The 24,601-nt window shown below is 50.8% G+C and overlaps 2 protein-coding genes across 2 annotated transcripts in view; one reads left to right on the forward strand and one right to left on the reverse strand.

The window, feature by feature from the left end:
• SH2B3 (SH2B adaptor protein 3) overlaps window positions 1-13,885 on the forward strand; it is a 28,708-nt gene extending 14,823 nt beyond the window's left edge. Inside the window, exons 3-8 of the mRNA XM_006099030.3 lie at window positions 9,692-9,793; window positions 9,878-9,969; window positions 10,053-10,147; window positions 10,251-10,465; window positions 10,551-10,722; window positions 10,836-13,885. Coding sequence (XP_006099092.3) covers window positions 9,692-9,793; window positions 9,878-9,969; window positions 10,053-10,147; window positions 10,251-10,465; window positions 10,551-10,722; window positions 10,836-11,131 — 972 coding nt within the window. The 3' untranslated portion in view covers window positions 11,132-13,885. The remainder of the gene's footprint in view (window positions 1-9,691; window positions 9,794-9,877; window positions 9,970-10,052; window positions 10,148-10,250; window positions 10,466-10,550; window positions 10,723-10,835) is intronic.
• A 537-nt stretch (window positions 13,886-14,422) lies between these two features.
• Window positions 14,423-24,601, reverse strand: part of ATXN2 (ataxin 2) — a 61,552-nt gene continuing 51,373 nt past the window's right edge. Inside the window, 4 exon segments of the mRNA XM_023762677.1 lie at window positions 14,423-15,141; window positions 15,925-16,093; window positions 18,249-18,476; window positions 19,057-19,202. Coding sequence (XP_023618445.1) covers window positions 15,113-15,141; window positions 15,925-16,093; window positions 18,249-18,476; window positions 19,057-19,202 — 572 coding nt within the window. The 3' untranslated portion in view covers window positions 14,423-15,112.

Consider the following 24,601-nt stretch of genomic DNA (forward strand, 5'->3'; position numbering starts at 1 on the left):
GTGGGGCCAGCACTGGGCGTCCGTCCTGTTGAAAACCTTTGCCAACTTCCAGGTGAAAAGTGGTTATCTTGTCCTTTCTGATTACGAGTGGAATGAGATATGAGATGTAACTCACATAACATAAAACCTACTATGGCAAAGTGCAGCTCATGGGTTTTTAATACGTGGGCAACATTTCCATCCCCCTGGACCTGTTAGCAGTCATTCCCACTTCCCGTCCCCACCCCCAACCCCTGGCAACCACTACTCCACTTGCTGTCCTGTCCCTACAGATTTTGACTGTTTTTCTTCTGTTTCTTGGTTGTATGCATTTTTGTGTGGTTTGCAGGCCATTTACTCTGCTGCCTTTCTCTTGTTGACTGGCAAGAACTCTTACGTGACATTAGCCTCTGTCGTGTAGCAGGTCTCCCCAGTTTGCCATCTGACTTTTCAGTTTTGATCCTGAGTTTCTTGGCTTATGGAGGCTCTGAAGCCTGGACAGTTATATACAGTGATCTTTTCCTTGATGGTTTCCTTCTTTGCTTTTTCTGCTTAGAAAGGCCTGGGATCTGATAATTACTTAGGTTTTATTTTTCACTTTTAATTATTTAAACCAACTGGTTTTCCTTCTTTGGGTTGGTGTGATTTCCTGTTTGTTTGTTTTTTTATGTCAATGAGAGACTGTGTGTCAAGGCATGTCACATAGTAAGTGCTCACTAAATGCAGGCTTTGGATGGCAACAGGCCATGCCAGGCTGACCTTGGCAAGGTGCCGTGTCGGTGTGGTGGCCGCAGCACTGACCTGGTCAGCTTCTGGGCTCCTGGCTCTCGCCCTCCTTGCTTGTCAGCTCAGCCCCAGGCTCTGCCAGCTCAGCCTTCCTGGCATCCGTCCCACAGCCCCTCAGGCCCGAGGCCCTCACTGTCACCTCTTCTTCTGAATCATCATTCTTCGAAGGCAGGCGGTGGCCACCATCCAGGGCTGTAGGGGATCTTGGTGGTGACGAGCCCCGCTCCCCTCCAGCACCACCCCCACCACCACCACTGAGGCCAGTGACAGGGGTTATTTGTTGTTTTTTAACCACAACATTTTCCACCCTCTCAGGCGAGCAGACTGGGGCCCAGCCAGGCTGCAGTCTGGTCTGGCTATGTAGCAGGGCTGGGAGGTGGGTACCCGTTCAGGTCCAACCTCCCAGCTCTGGGACCCCTGGCCCTATGATACCCACCGTGATCCCCACAGACTCCTGAGGGCCCATCTGCTTTCCTGGGTGTGGGATCCACAGAGCCTGGGGAGAGCAGGTTTGATGCTGGGTGCTCCCCTCCCTGCTCAGGGGCCTGGGCCCATGGCATGGCCTCAGAGTCAGGCTTCCCCTTCTGTCTGGAGGGCTGACCTCAGCCCAGCCCTCATGGCTGCAGTGTCCCTGCAACTGAGGTGGCCACGGTGGCAGCAGGAGAGGAAGGCATAGCCTGGGTAAAGGTGTGGATGGGGGACAGCGCACTGGCCTTGGGGCTCTGGCCACATGGGGACGGGGCTGGGGGAGGACTCCTGGCAGGGATGATGGGAGCAGGATGTGGTCACTCAAGGTGTGGGCTGGTGGCAGCTGGTTTGCAGCGGGCAGTGGGGTGGGGTCTGGCTGTGCTCCTGACCCGGCTCTGGACTCCCAGTCGTCCGGGGCCTGTTGGGTGCTGGCTGGATATTTCCAGAGAGGCCACTGTGGCCGGCCCAGGCCCGGGGGGCAGCACGGATCATCGAGGCTGCTGGCTGAGCACCCGTGACACCCACTCTTCACGGCCGCTCAGCTCCAGGTCCCGACAGTTTATCCTAATGACACCTAAAAGCCAAAGGTCTGGCAAGAATGGTGGCCCGTGTGGAGGGCACAGCATGAGCACAGGTGTGGGGGGAGGAAGGCAGAGGTGTGGGCATGCGGCCTGGCTCAGAAGGGCGGGAACTGGCTCCGTCCAGCCTGGCCCTGCAGGGCCTGTCCTAGGACGCCCACCTGGTGTTGCCAGGATTCGGCCTGGACTTCTGCCACCGAGGGGGACGAGATGAGCTGGTGACAGTCGGTGGGGGATTAGTTCCTTGGTTCCCCAGTTCAGTCACAGTCCCTCTTAAGCTACAGTCACCCCCACCGTGGGTGTGGCCCCCATGGGCAGGCTCAGCCCGGAAGTCCGGCTCGTCCCCACAGCTGGCTCATCCATTCGGGCGCCACCGCATCTCAGGAGGAGGCGAGGCTGTGGGATCCCACCCTGGCTGTGTGTGGTGTTGTGGGGGCTGTCTCTCTTTCTGTTTTTTTCTCGGGGGGGGGGGGGGGAGCTCCGGCATCTGAGAGGGCTTTGTGTCCCGGTCACTGATTCTGTGTGGGGTGGTCTCCATGTCTCTGAGAAGGGGCTTTGTGACTGTGTCACTGTGAGTCTGTCTGGTGTGGGGGGACCCTCTGGGCCTGAGGGGAGACTCCCTGCAGGTGGGGCTTCAGATGAGGCCCCGCCTGACTGTCCCAGCATCCCTGGCAAATGACCACCACACAGCCTCTTTGGGGCCCCAGAGGGTCCAACACTCGGTCCCTCAGGGTGTGAACTGGGGTACCACCTGCCCAGGGGAGGGAGGTGAGATGATGGCGCCCTGTCTCTGCACAGGTGGTTATATTTGGGGATCTGTACCCCCTTTTCCTTGGCTCTGGGGAGGTCTGTTTCTGGCACTTGCTGAGGAAGGGGGGAAGCCGACTTGCTTTTCTGGAAGCTTCTCTCATCCCTCTCCTGTTCCTCAGTGGAGACAGGGCCACAAGGCAACAGGGGGCAGACCAAGGGGCAGATGTGGCCCGAAGGGACTGGGGGAGTCTGGGCGCCCTGCGAGTGCCAGAGACAGGCCAGCAGCAGGCAGCGTCGCTTACCTGGAGGTTGCATTCTGTTCTCACCTCCATTTTACCGACGAGGAAACACAAGCACAGAGAAGGGAAGTGATTTGCCCAGGGGTCACACAGGAAACGTGGCCGAGGCAGGCACTTGAAGGAGGGGGGCTGGTGGCCCTGGTTGGGGCAGGGTAGGAAGTGACCTGTGGCCTGTGGTTCCGACATTCGTTCAGTCCCTGGAACTGGCTCCCTCCCTTCAGTTTGCCCCCAAAGGCGCCTGAGAACAAGGGGTGAGATATCACCACACCCCACATCTGCCTCCGCTCCCCAGACATCCGAGGGCTGAGGCCCCAGCAGCCACCCAGCTACTCCCCATCCACCTGACAAACCCTCTCTGAGGACCTGCTCTGGACACCAGCCTCTGATACGCTCTTTCCTGGACCTCATCCGGTGCCGGGCCCCAGCTGGGAGCAGGCTGCTGTCCTGTCCCCACCCCCAGAGGAACTCCCAGTCAGACGGCGGGCGGGGGTGAGGGTGGGGGGGGGGGCAGCTGCCTCATCAGGAAATTATGGCCAGGCCTGATAAGCCGGAGCCGAGGGAGAGGCACAGGAATCGCACTCACCACAATGCGATGCGCCCGAGAAGGCTCCCTGGAGGAGGGAGGTTTTCTCCGCCAAGACCTGGCCTGGGAGAGCACAGGCCCTGGGCCTGGGCAGATGAGGGTCTGAGCCCCGGCTCTACTCGGCCCCATCCTCTGGTCCTCTGTGGCCAGGACAAATGATTTTTGTCTCTCAGGGCCTCCATTTCTCCATCTGTAACATGGGTTACCATGCTGGTGTGGGCTGTTCTTCTCCCCTGGCCAGCCGGAGCCCTGGGGGGCCCCGCCATGCCCCCTCCTTGAGGTGTCCCTATCACTCTCCTTAGCCCTCATTGGGTGGGGTGTCTGCAGTGGGGCTGTACTGTGCCCCACTGATCCCCAGCACCCATGACACTTGGCACCAAAAGGCCTGTGATGAGCACAGACAGCCTAGCGGGTACTCTGCTCGGGGCTGGGGATGCCACATGAACAAGACGAAGTCCCCACTGAGCCTGTTTCACAGGTAGATAAATGCAGTGAAGGAACTGAAGAGTGATGGCATGGTGACTGCTCTTCAGACACTGTGGTCAGTGACGGCCTTCCTGAGGTGACACTTCAGCTACGACCTGCGTCTGAGAAGAGCCAGATTTGTGCAGCTGTGGCGGCAGTGCCTTGCCTGTCAGCAGAGCAGCAGGTGCAAAGGCCCTGAGGTGGTGTGTGCTTGGTACATTGAACAGTGGAGGCCGGTGTGGCTGGAGCGGAATGAGAGGGAGGCGGCGGACAAGGTGCTAATAAGGCCTAGGCTGTGCAGGGTCTGTGGGCCACGGCGAGGACTTGGGCTTCCTCACTTAGCTCAGTGGGGCCCACAAGTGAGTTTTGAGCAGAGCGGGGGTGGGAAGCAACTGGATCTGGATATTTCTGGGTGTAGCTGTCCAGGGGTGGCAGCTGTTTTGATGCTGCCCACCTTGGGGTTCAGGATACCGTTTTCCGACTCCTCACCCTATTGTGTGTGTGTGTGTGGGGGGTCCCTGTGAGCACCACCATTCTCTGTGCCCTCCCTCCTTCAGGTCTCCCGGGGCTCCCTGGTGCCTGGGAAGGGCAGCGGCTGTGGCCTCCCTGCCCAGCTCTCCCCTTGGTGCCTGTGGGTTCCAGTGGTAATGGCCTCGCTTGCAGAGGCTCCAGGCCAGCTGGTTGTGATGCTGTCTCTGTGCTGTCTTCACAGGTTTCCTCAGCCTTGTCTCGAACTTGTGAAGTGGGATGAAACACCAGCCTCAAGGGCTGCGGGGAGGTCATGGGAGCCCCCACCGACCTTCAGGCAGACAGATGGCCCAGAGCAGTGGTGAAGGTTCTCACCTAGTGTCCCAGACTTAACACCAAGGACTGTCTTACTCTGGAACAAGGACCTTCCTACTTCTTTAGTCCCAGCACCTCCATCCCTTGATAGGCTCTTTTCTGTGAAAACTTTTGAATAGCGCTGGCCCGTGGATTCAACAGTCCAGAAGCCACTGGTAGACAGCCCAGGCACACAGTAGGTGCTCACTAAAGGGTAGGGTGAGGCTGTCAGCGTCATGTCTAGCCACAGCAGATCTCTTGCCATCTTGTGGATTCGGCTGTACTTTTTGACCTCTGGGCATTACTTCTTGGTGTTCCCTTAATCTCCTATGCCTTTCCTCCACCTTCTCACTCTGGAGAGTGTTCAGCCAACACTTACAGGCCCTTACTCTGTGCCGTGCTGAAGACACAAAGGGAACAGGGAGGCCTCTGGAGCACATGGTCGAGTGGAGACAACCTGAGAGATGCCTGCGGGGCAGGGACAGTGGACAGCGTGAGGGTGGGGGGCGCTTGGCTCTGGAGCTGACCACAGCTTCTCTGGGTTCCTAAGGCTCATCCCCACCTGGTGCTGCTCCCAGGACCTTCCCATACCCACCGTGAGCGCCTTTGTACAGGCTATATTGCTGCTCTCTCATGGGAGGGGCGGTGGCACTGTTACCCCTCTTTACGAAAGTGGGGACTCGGGCTGGGAGAGGTGAGCTGCTTGTCCATCGAGGATGAGGCAGAATTGCGACTTAAGGCCAGAACTATGTCCCAAACCCCAGGATGGGGAGGTTGCTGGGCAGCAGTTGTGCAGGCTCCAAGGTTTCTGAGCAGGACACTGGGTGGCCCAAGTCAGGAACACATGGGTTCAACAGGTTTCTCTGCTCCAGTTCTTCTCAGAGCCTTTAATGGATTGCTGTGCACAAGGGCTGCCCTCTCTTGGAAACCCCTTTCCATTGGCTGCCAGGAAACAGACAAACGTGTGGCGAGTGGGATTCCCTGAGTGTCCCTGTAACCCGACTAAAATCCTTGTGGAACAAGGCAGGGTATTTTCTTTCTCTCGCGTGGTATTTTTAAAGGCTGCTTTGATACCCATCAGTAAGACTTGAACAAGCGTTTTCCATAACGATGTTGCATGTTGCTCATCCATCCAGGCAGCATCCATTCTGGTGCTGGGCTGGCAGGGCCAAGCTTTCTATGACTGGGATCTGGAATTAGCCGTGTCTGTTTTCAACCTTCCTCCCCTACTCCTGGGAGGCGAGCAGGCTCTGCCTATGGTCGCCATGTAAACTGAGGCTGCAGTTACTAAATGGTGGAGCTAGGGCTCTTGACCCACCTTCAGAGCCAGGCTCCAGGCCACAAGATGCGCTCAAGGGAACCTAGATTTCCAGCTTCCTGTCCCGCCACTGCTATTTGTAGGAGAGGAGGGAGGGCCCCAAAGCCCTTGGAGAGACAAGACTGCCAGGGACTGGTCTCTCCTCAAAGATTTCACTCAAGGTTAAAGGCCCCTTTAGTGGCCAGGCAGGTCACAGTGGATGGGACAAGGCCATTGTGAGAGTCCGGCCTGCCCCTGTCGAGGGGTTCAGCATGAGCTCCACTTCCCCAAACCATGGGGACTTCGGGGCCTACTGTGACCACCTCACTGGGGGACACAGTCTTGTTCCTGTGGGGCACCGGCGCCTGGAGCTCAGTGAGGACTTGGCCAGTCTCTCTGCCAGGGTCTCAAGGTGGTTGTGAGGACAAGGTAGACTAGGGTACATCCAGGTCCCTGGAAAGCTGGAAGGGCTGTCGCCTCAGCACTCGGGGAGCAGTGGCGGGTGCAGGTGAGGGACAGCAAGGCCTGCAGGAGGAAGGTCTGCTCACCCTCGCTTTCCTTGCTTCCAGGAAGAGTCACAGGGCCCCTGGGGTGGAGGCACAGCGTTCCCACCACCCTGCAAAAGTACCCGACGACAAACCTAGAGCCAGGACTTGCGCCGTCTTACGTAGAAGTACATGGAAGTTTCTGCCCAGTTTTAATGGCCACTTAACCGATTGTCCTTCCAAAGCTCACCCTGCCCTCTGGCTCCTCCATGTTCTTGACCTTTTCAAACAAACTCAAGCACAGTCACAGGGAAATACATTGTACTTTAATGTAGATTGTCTCAGCCATGTAGGTAATAGGAGGTGTGAATTTCACTGCAGGGTGGAAAGGAGCATGGTACCACACTCTGGCAGGTGGAGAGGGAGCTGCATGCTGAGGTGGTCTGTAACCTAGTCCTCTGCCGCTGTAGAGGGCCCACCTGGCTGGCCTCAGGCCCCAGCCAGCCACCACACTAACCCTGTGAAGAGAGGGGCTATTAAAGACGAAGACACACAGGCAGGAGGGCTGAGCCCTTTCTCCAGGGCTGTACAAGCAGAGGGTCAGGACTGACCTTAGAGCCTGGAGGGATTATAAAGCCCAGTAAGGGTAGCTGTAGAGTGCAGGCCCTACTGTGAGGGTAGTGGCAGAGCTGGTTTGCATCTTTGCTTCCTAACAGCCAGAGCACAGAAAAAATGGGTTATTCCCACGGGCGTCCCAATGGCCATAAGAAAGCAGCCAGCTTTTTGGATACTGGGAAGACTTGCTCCCAGGAGTGGACGCTGCAGGAGGTGGTGGGTGAGGTGACTGCTTATAGCAAATACCTGGAGTGGCTTTGCCGTTTTGACCACCTAAGCACAGCTGTGACTCAGGTGGGTCCAGAGAGCAGCTGCTTGCTGGCCCAGCTTGCTTGGTAAGACAGGTGGGCTAGAGGGCATGAGAGCAGGGGACCTGATGCCCCCAGATGTCCCTGTGGTGCTGTTTGGGTTCGCTTCTCACCATCACAGTTCTGTGCCCTCACAGCGCTCAACCAGAAAGGCACCTGGTGCTCCTGAGTCCTGTCCTCATGCTCTCACGCCTCCAATCTGGGCAGAGCCTCTGGCATCGCCCCACGCTCAGGCAGCACGTAGTTAGCGCCCCTGCTTCAGATCCCAGTTCTTACCCGGGGAGACAGGAAGAAGCCGTCATGCTCAGCCTCAGGAAGGTAAGTGGCCAGGACAAGTTCCACATCACTTGTGGGCCAGGGCCCTCAGGTGCCGAGGGGGAATCCTCTTCCCACCACAGCCGCCAGGTCAGCAGTTCCTCAGCTGCAGGGGCGGAGCTGGCACGGAGGCCCCACACTCAGAGTGAAACCAGTGGCTTTGCTGCTTAATCTCTACACTCCCTGGGCTGGGACTGAGGCCAGGCCTGGAGTGGAACTGAAAGGGAGACTCGGCCTGTTCCCCTCTTGGCCTGGCCTACTTCCTCTCGGGGATCCTGAGGCTGGAGCCAGCGGCGGGGGTGGGGGTAGGCAGGACCAACTGCAGAAGCAGAAGGAAGGAACGAGCCCTCCGTCCCTTACCCTGCTGTAGACAGGAAACAGGCTCCGAGACTGGCTGGCTGTGAACGCTGCCAGGGGTGCACAGGCCCCACACCTGACTCCCAGGCTGAGAAACTGGGGTACAAGGAAGGGATGGGGAAGAGAGACTGGAAAGGTGAAACACTGGGGCTGGGATTTACTAGCTGTGCCACCCGCCGCGCTCTGTTCCCTCGACTTGTGATGTTAGACAAAGTGAGTGGTTCCTAGAGCTGCTATTACTGTCCCCAGATGCTGTGTCCAGCAGCCAGGGCAGGACTGGGACCTGCTGGGAGGGGCCTGGACTGGGAAGAGCCTGTTTGGCCAACCCTCACTAGCCAGTCTGCCCGCTCCTGCGTGCCTACGGCATGGGGAAGCGCAGGGCTTTGGGGGTCAGTTCTGGAAAAAAGGCAGCCTCTGGGCAGAGGTAGAGGTCGGATCCCCCTAAGCCCACCTCTTGTTTCCACCCCCACCCTGTGCAATGTGTTAGGGGCTGTGCTGTTCCCCAGGTGCACCTGGCTTTCTTCCTGGCCCAGGGAAAAGAGCTGCTGGAGGCAGGGGGGCTTCCCCAACCCATCTCAGGCTCTTTCCACCATCTTATCTCCTTTGGTCTCTGCTGGAAGCAGCCAGCAACATCTCATGACCCTGAAGAAACAAGCTTATCGGGCTTGTCACCAGAGGAAATGGAGGAGATGGGGGGCAATGTAGGGTTCTAGGGTGCTCCAGAGCCTCCTGCTCCAGCCAGGCTCACTCAGGACCTGGAAGAAAGGGCTCTTGCTGGCAAAGGGCTCGGGGACCGTTTCCCACCTGCTCTGAACCGTGTGTGCTGTGGGTGTCATGGAGACCCTTGGCCCCACTGTTTTGTGAGGGTTTCGGCTGGCTGTAACGGAGAGGCTGTGCCAGGCTTTGCCCCTTCAGGCTCATTGGCAGAAGCCTCCACCCTCCAGCCAAACCCTCCCACCTTGCCCTGAGACTTGAAGGCAGGATAGATTAGTGAGGTTTGGGAAATTCGAGGTTCTAGCGTTCAAAGCCTGATCTTTTCCTTCCTCAGGCAAATGGCTTCACTTCCAAGATTTGCGCTTCTTCTGGACTATGTGGTGATATAGCATCCTCTTCCCAGGGTGGCTGCTAGCCCAGGAGACCCATGCTTGTGGGGAGCTGATGGAAGGGGGGGTGGTGGGCTGAAGGCATCACAATGACCTGGGGCCCTAGCAGCCAGGCAGCACCAGGAGAAAGGTGGATGGGGGTGGACACTGATGCCCCCTCTCTGGGCTTGTTCAGGGGTTTTGGCTGCATAAGCTCTTTGCTCCCCAGTGGGGAGAAGCAGATGGCAGCAGGCAGGCATGTGTCATGCTGGAATGGCGCACGTCCAGGTGAGGGGGATTGGCTCTCAGCCCACACAGGTTTCTGGGGATCTCAGGATGTGGGGACAGTGCTTCAGAGGCTACAAGAGGACCCTCTGCGGGCTCCTGCAAGCCAGAACGCAAACTTCCTCCAGACTTGGGGTGCCTGCTGAGCAGAAAAACAGAGGCCTGGGTGGGCAAGGGGCCATCAGGGACAAGCCTGAGTAACCTCTGGGTTTCCTAGAGTTCAAAGCCCAAGCTACAAGCAGCCTGCTCCAGCCTCCAGGAGGTCCGGCGATGCACACGCCTCGAGATGCCCGACAACCTCTACACCTTTGTGCTGAAGGTGAGTGATGGAGCTTCCACACCCGGGGGAACACATGCACACACGGCTCACGGACCCACACAGCTGCTCCCTTCCTCCCACCAGGTAAAGGACCGGACAGACATCATCTTTGAGGTGGGAGACGAGCAGCAGCTGAATTCGTGGATGGCTGAGCTCCGGAAGTGCACAGGCCAAGGGTGAGGCACCAGACTCCCTTCGCATCTCAGCTTTGACACCAACCCTGCTCTTCCCAGACCCTTAACCGCCCCCTTCTCTGCAGGCTGGAGAGCACAGACCCGGAGCTGCACGTTCCCTCCGCTCCGGAGCCTGGCACAGCCAGCTCTCCCAGGGGAAGCACAGATTCCCTGAACCAAGGTGAGGGGTCGGGGCCTTTGTGCTCTGGGTGCGTCAGAACCCAGCCTCAGCCCAGGTCGTGAGGTGCCCCAGGGGGGTCACCATTACACATCTTCTCAACCAGGTGCTTCTCCTGGGGGGTTGCTAGACCCAGCCTGCCAGAAGACAGATCACTTCCTGTCCTGCTACCCCTGGTTCCACGGCCCTATCTCCCGAGTGAAGGCAGCTCAGCTGGTTCAGCTGCAGGGCCCTGATGCTCACGGAGTGTTCCTGGTACGGCAGAGCGAGACCCGGCGTGGGGAGTATGTGCTCACATTCAACTTCCAAGGCATAGCCAAGGTATAGCCAAGGCAGGTGGGGCTGCTCCCCCCAAGTTCAAGGCCCTTAGGGGCCACTGCTGAGCCTCCCCTTCCTCCCCATGCAGCACCTGCGTCTGTCGCTGACCGAGCGGGGCCAGTGCCGCGTGCAGCACCTTCACTTCCCCTCGGTCATGGACATGCTCCACCACTTCCAGCGCTCGCCCATCCCCCTCGAGTGTGGATCGGCCTGCGACGTCCGGCTGTCCAGCTACGTGGTGGTCGTCTCCCAGCCACCAGGTGTGAACCCAGTGCCCCTTGATAAAGGGGTGGAGGATCCAGGGAACCATGTAGAGGGGAAAGCTTGCTGCCGCAAACCTTCTGACATGGCCTCTTTGTCACTTGTCCCCCAGGTTCCTCCAACACCGTCCTGTTCCCCTTCTCCCTCTCTCGCTGGGATTCAGAGCTGGGCCTTCCCCACCTTAGCTCCTCCGGCTGTCCACGGGGGCTGGGCCCGGAGGGTCTCCCAGGCCGCTCCTCCCCCCAAGAGCAGATCTTCCACTTGGTGCCTTCGCCCGAGGAACTGGCCAACAGCCTGCGGCACCTGGAGTCGGAGCCTGCCAACCGTGCCCGGGACTCAGACTACGAAATGGACTCCTCCTCCCGGAGCCACCTGCGGGCCATAGACAATCAGTACACGCCTCTCTGACGGGCAGTGGACTCCCAGGCCACAGGACCCTGAAGGAGCGAACAGGAACTGGTGAATGTACTTTCTTCCCTTCCTTTCAGAGAGAGTGAAGGGACATTAACTGCTCCTTCCAGTTTGGATGTGACCCTTCTATTAGGCCTGTTAAAGGGCCTCCTGTAAGTTCCCACCTGGCTTTCTCCTTATTGTTTACAGATGTAGTTCTTGTCCGCAGATGCCCTAGCTCCTGTCGGGCCCCCAGGACCAGCCCTGGCACTTGGGGGGGGAGGGGGTAAGGACCAGGCTGGCAGTGGAAACTTTTTCTTACTGACACTGTCACAACTGATGACAGACTTTCTACGTGGGGAACGGGGGGTGGGGGGAGGGGGTCCATCAGGAAGCCCAAAACACTAACAAGCCCTGGATCCCTATGGCTTTCCCGCACAGCTTCCTCCACATGCAGCTCTGCGCCCCCGCGCCTATCCGCTTTGACCCAGCCTTACAACAGAGCTCTGACAGGACAGGCTAAAGGTCAAAAATGATTTTAAACATTTTACCTCAGATAAATTTTTCAAATGATTCAGGTTTTAAAACTAAACCATTGCTTATTTCACTGCACTGTTTGAACTAATACCCATTCGATTTTTGTAGTCAGACAGCTATGCAACCCTCCTGGACTAGGGCTAAGCCAGCACCTGCTGCCAAGGAGCCACTGTCCTTCCTAAATGTAGAGAAGTGAAACATGTGGCCATTTCAGAGAAATCCAGGCCGTTACTGAACTAGGAGGGCGGCAAATTCCAGTTCTACCTGGTGCCTTAGGAATAAACAACTGGATTCTGCTTCTGGCATTGTTCTCCTTCCCGGCGGGCTCAGCCCCCAGCATCCAATGGCTCAATTTTCCCACGAGGTTTTAGGCTCAATCTGGTGCCATGGCTGACAAGGAGCTCCTCCAACAGCCCAGCCAGTGCGCTGTGCCAGCAGGTCCCGCTGCCTCTGAGGCGTGGGCATGCACACGTGGGCTCAGATCTCCATCTACACCTCTTCACAAGTGACACCACTCACCTGGGGGCTGGCTCCTCCCAGAGAAGCCTCAGTGACGAGGGGCAGTGACTGTGAGGTCAGCTGCCCCTGGGACCAGCTCAGCTTTAACATGTATGATACACGTCAATTAGAGGCTAAACCAAACCTTGGCCTGAACTTAACTCCTGCCTGCCTTATCTGGCCAGGGTCAGGGTTTTGTCTGCTCCCTCCAGCCACTCTCAGTATTCTAAGAGGTGAGACTTTTGCTTATAGTGCTTATAGAATTTTGTGGTGTTTTTTTTTTGGGGGGGGGGGGCAGGCGTGCGGGGCATCAACTAACCACCTCTTCACTTTTACTTTTAAAAACCAACACTCCTGGGTGTTTCCACAGGTTGTAAAGCAGATCCAACCCCGATCCAAATTTTCGGTCCATTTCTAAGGACACTTTTTTTCTACATACCAAGCAGGTTTCGCTAAGCAAAGCGGGAACCAGAGGAGCACACACTATTTTGAATGTCTCTTAAAAGATAAAGCTCATCACAGAAAGTCCATGCTGACAAGTCACTGGTGCAGAAAAAGGGCAAATTATACAATGAAACACACCTACCCCCTCCCTCCACATCTGGGCTATGACATCTTCAAGCCAGGGGCACCCACTTCTAAGCAGTCTCAGCACAGACGTCTCAGGTAGTACCAAGAGGCAGCAAACTAGTGGCTCAGCTCTGACCCACTGGCTGCCAAGTACCAGCTCAGATTCTAACAGAGAGCTGGAAGTCACCGCTCCAGGCTGCTCCAGTCTAAATGTTCAAGGAAAATATTTCCTTTCCAAATGTGTCTGAGTTACCAGGACACCTCAAATACATCCCAACAGAAAGCCCCGCCACAGTTGGGAAGGAGTGACCCTAAGCCAGGCCTCTCCTTTCTGCTAGAGCAGGTAGAGCTGGAGAAGAGGGAGCAGTGGGTCCCTGGGCTGATGCCCTCACAGTGACCCTGCTGGCCGTAGCTAGCCCACATGCCACCCTCCTTCCAGTCCTGATGTGACCACCGCTGGCCTCAAGAGGCCAAGCCAGCACCTCCACAGAAAGCCGGGCTGTGAGTGCCAAAGGGACAGTAAGTACTGCGACCACTGCAGTTCTCTCCAACCAGACAACAGCCAGGAGACTGCTCTCAGCACCGTCACCTCCTGAATCTGACTTTAACGAACTTTTACAAACTAACAGTCACCAGCACCAAAGAATTAAGTCAACTAACCTGCCTTGAATTTTAGACCAGCAATCCAATGGCTTTATCTGGTATAAATCTTCTGCCTCTGATCATTTCTGGACCGTGTAGGAAAAAGGAATAGCAATCATTAAAATCTTAGACCACAAAACACTATTTTTATATATAAAATCAAGGCCTTGAACTCTTCCCTTCCCTAAGGGTTGCCTAAGATTCCTTCATGCTTTTATTCAGGGCTAACTCTCCTATTGCAAATGTCATGTGAGCGCTAACATCTCCCACAGGTTAGAGGAACTTGTATATTTCCACTGCCTCTAACAAGGACACATCTGTCACCCAGTGTTGGGCTGGAATAAGCCACACATTGTAACAACACAGAAAATGGGTTCAATCTTTTATCATTACAGGCAGAAGAAGGTATTTGGCAAATTGTTATATATTGTTTATGTACTGTACAAGTAACTTATTCTTGAATAACAAATTTTGCTATAATGTATAAATTGCTATATGTGAATTAAAAAATGTTTTCAGAATATTGATTTGTTGCCAACAATATCTAAAAGCTCTGTGTATTATGACTATGGTCTCTGAAATTGCTGCCCTGCGCAAACACTTGCTTTTCCCTTTGTTCTCCTCCCATAAATTGAGGACATTAACAAGTGCTTATGAGTCTATAGCCGTAAACTGCTTTGTACATCACTGTACCTCTTCTGCACTCTGGATTATCAGTTTTAATTTTCTTTTTTAAAAAATGAATTCTTATTTTTCAATTACAGTTGACATATATCAGTTTCAGGTGTATCTTATTCACAGCTTTTTAAAAAGTATCTCCTGCCCCCTACTGGTAAAACAGACAGATGTCTGAGTCAGGACCCCTGGCTAAGGACATTCATTTGGGTTCAGGAGGATTGAAAAGGAAGCTTACAGAATCAGCATCAGGCTGAGGGTGTGGAGTTTCAATGCTGCCCAACTCTGGCCAGCCTTCCTCCTTCTGAAGCGGACCTCTATCCACCAAAGAGAATATCTCAGTCTTGTCTTTTCCTAGAGATACCTTGAACCAGAACTAAAGGTGAAGAAGAAAAATCATTTGACAACTAACCTTCCAGGATATTAAGAAAATACAGCCTTCCTGCCTTGGTATTAACTAGTAGCTTATACAAACACACACTAACTGGATATCAGTTTTTAAAACTTTTTTTATTTTTTAATTTTTTTTTAAGTTTTTATTTTATATTATCTACAAAGTAAAAGTTTTTCCCTTAACTTAAAAGTTGAACCACTGTAGACAGTGATCACTTCATCAAACTTGATTTATAAATAATAATCCGTCAGTTTGACGGTAAGAATTTACTGAAACTTTGTCAAGTTTAGTAAAAGGGTGTTCCAAGTCTTGATTTTTTTTTTTTTTAGCAGTAATAGCAGCAAGAATCACTCTTGTTACTTTTGCTAGCTGATGTATACATGACTTTTGAGGGTTATTAAAAAATAAATAACTTCCAGTTTGAGCAAGCAGAGCTGGGGTACTTGCGGGACTCGGAAACAGCATATGGAATTGGAACAGCCCACAAGTTCCTAAATGCCTCTACTCGGTCCAAATATCTTCCACTGCAAGTGAACTGTTAGCATTCCTATTGGATGTTACAAGAAATCAACATATATTTTTAAAAAACAAAATAAATGAAATTCTAGTTTTCTGTGCTTCCAGTTGGTAGAAGCAGTAGAAGGGAGGAGGGAATTTGGCCTTTCGGTTCCTCCAGGGCAGCCTTACAACTGCTGTTGGTGGTGGGCTTGTACTGTAAAAAAGAAAAGTGAATATTTAAACAGAAAACTGGCAACACCGCACATCAGCCTAGTGTCTCTGCAGCACATGACTGTAAACTATCCTTGTGCTAGCTGAACAGGACTCAAAATTTAGTTCACTTCCCCCTCCCATCTGCACCAAAGGGGGAGGAGGGGAAAGAGGGGTAGAACAAACCAGTAAGACGTAAAACCACTTCAGATAAAACTCCCAGAAGACTTGTTGCTCATGGGGTAGAGAAACAGGCTGTAACATACCCCCTCCCCAAATATTAGCCAAGCACCAGTCCTGCTTTCAGAGGAACGCCATGGCAGTCTCAAGTGTTAGCACAATCACGGCCTCTCCCTGTCAGGGTGCAGGCTGGAGCGAATGCTACACTCAGAGCCGATCCACACACAGCACTGCTCATCAGCAGTATTCTCCAGAGCTACGATCAAACTATCATGGTGGTAACCCCCACGCAGACTTGGGACTCAGGAAGGAAACCGCTGCCCTGCCCAGCCTGTCGTAACAAGGAAGGCCAACTGAGTCCTAGGCAGCATCAGCTCCACAGCTGCCGCTGCTCCTCAAGCCAAACCTGGACCATCAGAACACACACAGACTCGGCCCGGAGCCTCAGGCCCTGACACTGACTGATCGTCACAGTCCCTACTGTGCACACTGACGGGTCTTGCTAGTTCTCAAATGCAGGGTTTGAAGCGCTGGCTCTGCCTGCCATTCGAACTGTGCGAGCAGAATGCTTGGGGTGCCCGGCGGCCCCTGCACACACACGCCTCACCTGAAGGGTGCGTCATATAGGGGAAATGCGCTGTTGTCGAGACTGGAATGGGCTGTAGTGCACTTTGAGCGAGGGCGGCCTGGGGACCGCCGGGTGGCTGTGTCGTCATTAGCATCATTGGCGCATGGGCAGTTGGATGAGAAGGAACCATTCCTGACTGTACATGAGCCTGAAACAGAGAGCTCTTTTACGCATACAGGCAACATCTCCAGCTTAAACAACATGTTAACTGTGTTCCTTTCAGGGGCTGGGGCTCTCAGGAAAGGGCAACAGTGGGCCCTCAGGGCCCTTCTTTTCTCTGGGGACACTCCCTAGTGGGACATCAATTGACCTACAGACATGCTTCGCCCTTTAGCAGAGCGATCCTGCAAGGCTGAGGGGACAGACACCCACTGAGCACGGGGAGAATCAGGACTGTGGTGTCCTAGCCTTCATTTCTGATCACGTGATTCTATACAAAGCTCAGACCCCAGGGCCACCTGTCCAACGTAACAGACGAGAAGCAATCACGCTTGAGAATCTGGCTTCCATGAGGGACCTGAAGTAGTTTTACAAAGGCTGTTCCTTTCAAATAGGAAAGCAGATTATTACTTTATAAGTGGAGACTTGTCAAATTCTGTTCCGTGGATTACTCTTCTTGTTTGCCCCCCACCCAGCCCTTCTACTTCCTGCCTGCTCACCAGCACTCTCAGTGGGGAAGGAGCCAGGGCAGTGAGGAGAGAATCTGCTCTGCTGAAAGAGACGCTGATGGAGTAGGAGGAAGGGGAGGTTGCAGGGAATGGCGCCAGTGAGATGGGGAGAGGAAGTAACAGTCTGTCCAGCCCCGTGTCCCTGTACCGAGTGACAGTGAGTTCGACCTGGTCTCACTGTCAAGTTGGGAAGGTTTTGGCAGGGCCAGGAAGAGCCCTTTCGACACCGTGCACAATTCCAGACCCTGATAAGCCTGAAGGAAATGCTGTTTTCATTATCTTACATTTTCAAAAGGGGCCATGGCGTATCTGGCTTCCCTGTGTTAATCCATTTTGCTCTTTCAGCACAAAAACACACAAGTGAGGTTTTAGGAACCCCAACCTATATTCACACACCTACTTAGCCACCAGCCTCTGCTCGACATCTACAGGACCCCGCTCTCATGAAGCTCCTGATCCAGCCAACCAACCAACCACGCTGGCCCACACTGACCACAGCAATCCCGCCCCACATCCACAGCAAACCATCCGCGGCAGTGCCACACTGCGCCAACTCCCAGAGCTGTGGGTCTATGACAAGGCCACCCGAGAGCGCCACTGAGTGTCCTCTCCAGCCCCACACACCAGAGCCTCAGTGGTGCACTTGGACATGAACTGGAGCTCAGTGAGGCAGTCTAGTCAGACCCACCTAAGTGCTGTTATGAAAGCAGCAAAGAGAGACATCGAATACAGCCAATTCGCCTTCCACAGCTCCAGGGCGGGCCTCAAGGACAGTGTTAGAGCCCAACTTCAGTGCAGGTCCTCTTCCTCCTTACGACAACCCAACTTGGCCCTGGATAGCATCGGACTTTTGTCAGCAGCTGATGCAAACAGCAACCACTGAGACAGCAACCGCACCTTCCAACCTTTAAAGTGTACACTGGAGATGAGCTCCAAAGTGCTTCCAGAGCTGCTCTTTAAGAAAAATGCGAGCACCTGGGTGCTCTCAGCCTCTCGTTACACGGCACCGATGTACAAGGGCAAGCCGCTCAAGCAGTTCAACTCATGGTCAAGACGAATGTATGGACAGCCAGAGAGAACGGGGGAGATTTCTCTGGATCCATGTGACCAACATTCAAGCTGACAGGCCCAGGGCAGCCAGAGAGTTAAGAATTTGTGAAGGTCCATCCTCCCTGCCACACACCTCATTGTGTGTGTGTGTGTGTGTGTGTGTGTGTGTGTGTGTGAGAGAGAGAGAGAGAGAGAGAGAGAGAGAGACACAGTGTATGTGTGTGAGAGAGAGAGTATATGTATGGAGACATACATATATATCTCAATGAAGCTATTTAAACACAGAAAGCAGACACAGGAAGGGAAGGAGGACCGGGTTGCATTCCAGAGTCAAAGATATTTATATGGTCTCGGTCTCAGCTGGAAAACGTTAAAGGACTGACCAATCAGCAACTTCACTGACCCCATTACAAAACCACACAAACATCCATTTAGGGCCAGATCACGTGTATTTGAGCGGGAGAAGGGAGACAGGCAAATCACACAGGGTTTCCTAGCCTGGAGAGCATCCGGCTCTTGGCTGCTTATCTGATAACCTTCCTATTCGACTTGGTCTTCACAGAAAGTTGGCTAAAGCTGATTTACCTGAGGTACGTGGGCCATGTGGGGCGGGTTGGTGTACGCCGGCTGGACATGAGAAGGGTGGATTGTGAAGACTGTCTGCTGTGCTGCTGGGAAACTGTTCTGTGGCGACTGCGTGTTGGAAGCAGGTGTCATGGACGGCGGGGTTGGTGCGAGCCCCGCGTGGTAAATGGCTGACTGCTGCTGCGGACCCGCCAGGTGGAGAGCCTGGGCGGCTTGGTGCTGATGGTGCTGCAAAGTGACAGAAAGAATTAATTAAGCAAACCACCTTTTTCATGAAAATCAGTTAAGGGCCGCACAAAAGCTGAGCCTTGTGCATGAAAATGGGCTCCACCTGGCGCATCTAGGGGGCGGGAATGGCAAGCACAGAACAGCAGGGAGCTAAGAGAGGGTGGGACCCATTCAGAGACCTCCTTTCTGGGATAAGCCCCATCTCAGCGTGGCCGAGGTGAAGCAAGACCACTGCCCACGGAGCCGACAGATGTCAGAAATACCCAACCACCTCCGTTAACAAATGTGACTAAAGAAACAAGAAAACTCATCATATAAACAGTGGGAATTAAAAAAAAGTCCCAAGCAAATTCCTTACTCTATGTTAAATTAGATTTTTAAATATTGATGTTTATTCTTATTATCTCTCTTAATGTGACTTAAAACCAGCCCCAGGGGCATGGTCTGCAGAGTGCACACTGGCAGCGCTGGGCTGCTGGGTGTTCTGATCACGCAGTCCCAGGCCCCGATCCTGGCCCGGAAGAAACACTCAGCACAGAAGGGGAAGCAACGTCATGGAGACCTCTGGGTCTCTCCTCACCTGGACGGGGCTGGGTGCAGGGTGACTTCCACCATGTTGGCTTTGCTGCTGTCCAGTGGGGGTGGCTGAAGGCTGAGGATGTGGAGTATGTGGGTGCAGGGTAGCATTAGGGTGCGCATACTGCTGAGCAAGGGAGCCAGTGGAAACTGAAGTGAAAAAAAAAGGAGTGTGTACAACTGCTCCTTATGCCTCGCCAAATGAGCTTTCTTGATGCTCAAGGCCTAACTTATGTTGTTACCAATCTCTACATTTGACTTCATTTAACCATCAACTATCACGAATAATTAAGTATGAAGTTATTGCTTAACAATCAGATTAACATTTTATTTCTGGTAACACAACTGTACACATTATATAGTTTAAATTTATTCTTAAAACAATTACTGGTTTTCCTGCAAAGGTAACTTAACAAAGGCAGAAATAATTCAAACAATATTCCCTGCCCCGCCCCCCGCAACACACACACACACACACACACACACACACACACGCACACGCACTTTAGCTCAAGGCCATCATCTGGCTAACCTCACCATGCTACTGCCCTGGAGCTGCAGCAGTGTCCCATGGGCACAGACTGGGAATGAGGGGCTGGACAAGGCTCTATCTTTAGGGCCAATGTCCACAATTCTCAGTTGTTCACAGAAGCCACCTGGGCCCTCCCTGTTCAGCAATCTCTCATCTTGCTTGATAAGAATCCAGTAGAGAACTACCTAAACTATGTAGAAAATGGAGTCTCTTCAAAGCACCTCCGCCTTTAGAAAGAATGTTACTAGTCAGAGTAACTTCAGAGGAAACATGATGAGCCAACTTAAGTAAAAACATGTTCATTAAAGATAAGAACTCAAAGCCAGTTCTTTGTGAATCTTAGCATGAACCATATCTTGGTATAAAACAGGGAGATTAGGTATAGATGCATCTATTCACCTCTTTCTAAAAGAGCAATTTGAGAATCAAAAGCACAGTAAGATGGGTTAATTGCTTTGTGACTATCAACAGCAAACTGATACAAACACAAATCATGACGTGTCAATGAGCAGAGGACAGCGTTCTAGCAACCTGTGGCTCCCAGCCTTCTCGCAAATTCCTCCTAAGATCCCTGAGAAGCCAAGCCCAAACATACACAGACAGATAGGGGGCTGAAGCAAGCACTGCTTTAGGATCAGGCACCCGAACTCCAGCATTCTAACGGGCAAGGCTGTGAGGGTCACCAGGATAAATACCTCTGGGTGAGTCCCACGTCAATGTTATGCAGAGGATTAGACACACAAAGCAATTCTGGAATGCTTGACCTTGTAGGGCCAAGGGCCACCAACATTCCAGCCCAACTGGTCCTCTCTCCAACTGTATATGTATCTTTGAAAAGAGGCAAGGGCAAGGCAAAGAGCCAGTGCTAGGACCACCTGTGCATCCAACTGCCAACACCACGGGGGGCGGGGGGTGTGCCAGAGAAGATGAAACAAAGAAAACACAGAAAACACTTTCGTTTATAGATTGGGAAATTTCCCTAACTTGTAAGAGTTGCCGTACATTGAAACATATTAACAAGGAAAACCGTGGTAACATTTTCTGGGTATATTTTGTTCCTCTTTTTAACAGACTTTTTTTTTTTTTTTTAATTTAAGTATAGCTGACATACAATATCATATTTCTCTGGGTGTTTTCTTTAAGAAGAGTCAGTGACTGTTTTCTGGGATCCAGGAAAAATAATGTGCTAACTGCTTTCCTACTTCGAAAGTCTATGAAAGTAGTCTTTCTCCTCATTGACGGGCTTATTACAGGCCATTCTTCACCAGCACACTCAGTAAGCTGACTTTCAGATCCCCTCAAATTATCTAGGCACGGACTTGGACTAAAAGATTTGACATAAATTTCTAATCTTTGTTCTTGTAAAAATATTACTTATTTTTCAAATGTATTCATTTTATTTTTAATTTATCTTTATTTTATTGTTGAAAGTATTACAGATGTCCCTTTTCCTCCATACCCTCCAACCGCCTCTCAAATTTATTTTTAAATGACTAAAACAGCCACATGCAGCAAGCGGCTGGTGAGACAGCACTACACCATCACCACAGGACGTCCTATTGGACAGCGACGTCTAGCCACTCACACTCCCTGCCTCCAAGCTTCTCAAATGTTTCATTTGCAGCAATACCAAGGCTGTCTGGGGAAAAGCAATCCCCAATCCCAAATTCTATTCATGAGATCTCAGAGTACAGAATCTCAGAGTTCCTATTTTTATAAACTTTATTTGTTCAAGAAATTTTTGTACTAAAAAGTTTTAAATTTTACTTTTAATTATCTTATAACCAATGTATTAAGAAAATTAAAAGTAACAATAAAAACACAAACTCTAGCATGACCATTACAAAGAGACTGTGCCCATAAAGTCTGATAATTATTATTCATCAATTAGAAAAATGTTAAAAATCTTAAAATTATTTGAAGAAAATTAAAGATAAAATATATTTTACTATACATTTTTAAAGGGCATCTCTGTGATAGTTTACCAATTATTTAAAGCCTATAAAGTAATCAAATCTATATCTCATTTGCCTTCATAGTACTATACTTCAACTAATCTGCGTACACCCACATAGGTTTTTTTTTTTTAAATATATTTTATTGATTTTTTACAGAGAAGAAGGGAGAGGGATAGAGAGTTAGAAACATTGATGAGAGAGATCGATCAGCTGCCTCCTGCACGCCCCCCACTGGGGATGTGCCCGCAACCAGGGTACATGCCCTTGACCGGAATCGAACCCGGGACCCTTGAGTCCGCAGGCCGACGCTCTATCCACTGAGCCAAACCGGTTCGGCCCACATAGGTTTTTGCTTTAAAAAAAAAAACAACCCATCCTGACTGGCCAGTGTGGCTCAGTGGTTGAGCATCAACCTATGAACCAGAAAGTCACGGATCGAATTCACGGTCAGGGCACATGCCTGGGGCAGGGGCTCAATCCTGTGTGGGGCGTGAAGGAGGCAGCCGATCACTGATTCTCTCTCATCCTTGGTGTTTTTATCTCTCCCTCTCTGAAATCAATAAAAACATTTTTAAAAATAAAAATGTTTTATTTTCCTACCCTAAACACCGGTAAACTAGAATGTATACAAGAAAAATCAAGTAGTTGTAATCTATAGTTCATAAGCTGCAAATAAAATTTAAAGTTTAATTAGAAATATTTTCATTTGGTCATCTCCTTGCTTAAAAGATATAAAGCAAGTACCTTATCCATGAACTCCTTTTCTTCCTCAAATACAAAAACTGAGTGGCTAGCTAATTAATTCAATACAAATAACAAAAATATATAGGGTGTCCCTCCCAAAAATGGATACACACTTTGAATAATTATAAAGCAGTCCTTATTAAAATACATTTCATTTTCAAAATTGAGCTATCAGCTGTTAAAGTGTGTGTACATTTTTGGGGGACAACCTGTAGTTTGGTTCCTTGAAAGGCCAGAAGAATGAGACCAAAAAAAGATGGACAGAAGGAAAATTAAAAGCCTCAGAGGGTGGCTCAGTTGGTTGGAGCATTGTCCCTTCCACCAAAATGTTGTGGGCTAGATCCCAGATCAGGCCACATGCCCTTGTTTTGGTTTTGATCCCTGGTCAAGGCATGTACTGGCGGCAACTAATTGATGTTTCTCTCTCACATCAATGTTTCTCTCTCCCTCTCTCTCTCTCAAATCAATTAAAAAATACATGAACATATCCTCAGGTGAGGATTAAAAAAAAAAAAAAAGGCTGAGGGGGGAAATAATTGGAAAGAAAAGAGACAAGAGAGCCCTAACCAGTTTGGCTCAGTGGATAGAGCGTCGGCCTGCGGACTGAAGGGTCCCAGGTTCAATTCCGGTCAAGGGCATGTACCTTGGTTGCGGGCATATCCCCAGCAGGGGGTGTGCAGGAGGCAGCTGATCGATGTTTCTCTCTCATCGATGTTTCTCACTCTCTATCCCTTCCCCTTTCTCTCTGTAAAAAATCAATAAAATATATATTTTTTAAAAAGTATTAAAAAAAAAAAAGAGACAAGAGAAAGGGAACCAATGTAGAGTAAATGAGAAAAAAAATATAACAGAATCTGAGAAAAAGAAGTGGAGAACAAAGGGCAGTAAGTTCTGAGGGTTACTAAGTGTATCATTTAACTGCTTTAATTATACATGCTCATTAATTTAGCTAAAGATTTCAGACAGGTTAACAATAAAGTGAATTTTCTTCAACAGCTTGATTTAGTTATTCATCAGTTAAACACTTCTATTTATAAAACTTAAGTTGCCTTCATGAAACCTGAATTAGGTCAAGCAAACCAAAGAAGTATCCCGTTTTTTGGCCAGACCTGGTCCAGAAGTTTACTACTTGCTGTGTTCCTTGATACAAATGTTCAAAACTATAAAGACATGATTTTTCAAATCCTCCCAGCACTAACCACATTCCAAAAATAGTTTCCTAAGCCATGATCTTACTGAAGCCAATTCAGTCCTGTGTGTGTAATTTGCAAGTAGGTGTTTTCATTTTGACCTTGGATGCACAAGTCATGAGAGATCACCAGCACTGCAAAACTTTAAAAACTAAACAAAGCAAAACAAAATCTTCCAACTTTTAAATTTGATGTTAAATTTAGAAAAAAAGGAAGTGAAGGAAAGTTGGAAACTCTTTAAAAGGGGAGTAAAAGTCAACTAGACCAAAACCATGACAAAATGGCAGCAAATTAAATTACAAATAGCCTCACCGTTAGTTTCTTTTAAAAAGACTGACACTCCTTTTTAAGAGAAGCTGTGCTGAGGCAGTTAATGCTTAGGTGTGATGATTAAGGACCTTTTAGCCACTTACCAGGAAACGGACTCCAAAACTAACAGAGACAGTAAGATGGTGAGGATAACTACATTTGAGACCTCAAACTGAGTACATAATAAAATTACTGACACTGTCTTTTACATAACTATATTACATACAGTTTCCCTTTAATAGTATATATACAGCAAGACTCCTTTTTAAAGAGCATCTATTAAAGGATTAAATTTGTTAACATTTCCTAGCACCACATAAATAATACTTATACACTTATTTTTGGATACCAAGTCATGGCACAATTAATGAAAATGTTAAGTCAAATGTTTTCTAAATGCTTTTTAAAATCTGGCACTTAGTAGATTCAGACATTGAGTCATTCTAAAATAATTCAAAATTTAGTCCCTAAAGTAAAATTTTAATGTTTCCTAGAATATATATTTCACATAAAGTGACACATTACTGGCATAAAATCTTAAAGGATTTCTGCAAGTTAGTACCATTCTATTCAAAACCAAAAGTCCATGACTAGCTTTATTGAAAAATTGCCCTACAAATAGAGAAAACACACCTTCCAAGTTCATTTCCAAAAGAAAGCTCTGTCCAGACTTTCTCCCTTTAGGAGCAATCATTTACCTTTTCACTGGAGGTGAGGGGGGCTAGTGTTGCCAAAGATAATCTCTGCTAGGTCATGCTTTCCTGCTTAAGCTCAAGACATCCCAAGGTGTCTGCCACAAATACTTTAAACCTTCAG

Source organism: Myotis lucifugus, unplaced genomic scaffold (genome assembly GCF_000147115.1).
Source record: "Myotis lucifugus unplaced genomic scaffold, Myoluc2.0 scaffold_256, whole genome shotgun sequence".
Classification (NCBI taxonomy): domain Eukaryota; kingdom Metazoa; phylum Chordata; class Mammalia; order Chiroptera; family Vespertilionidae; genus Myotis; species Myotis lucifugus.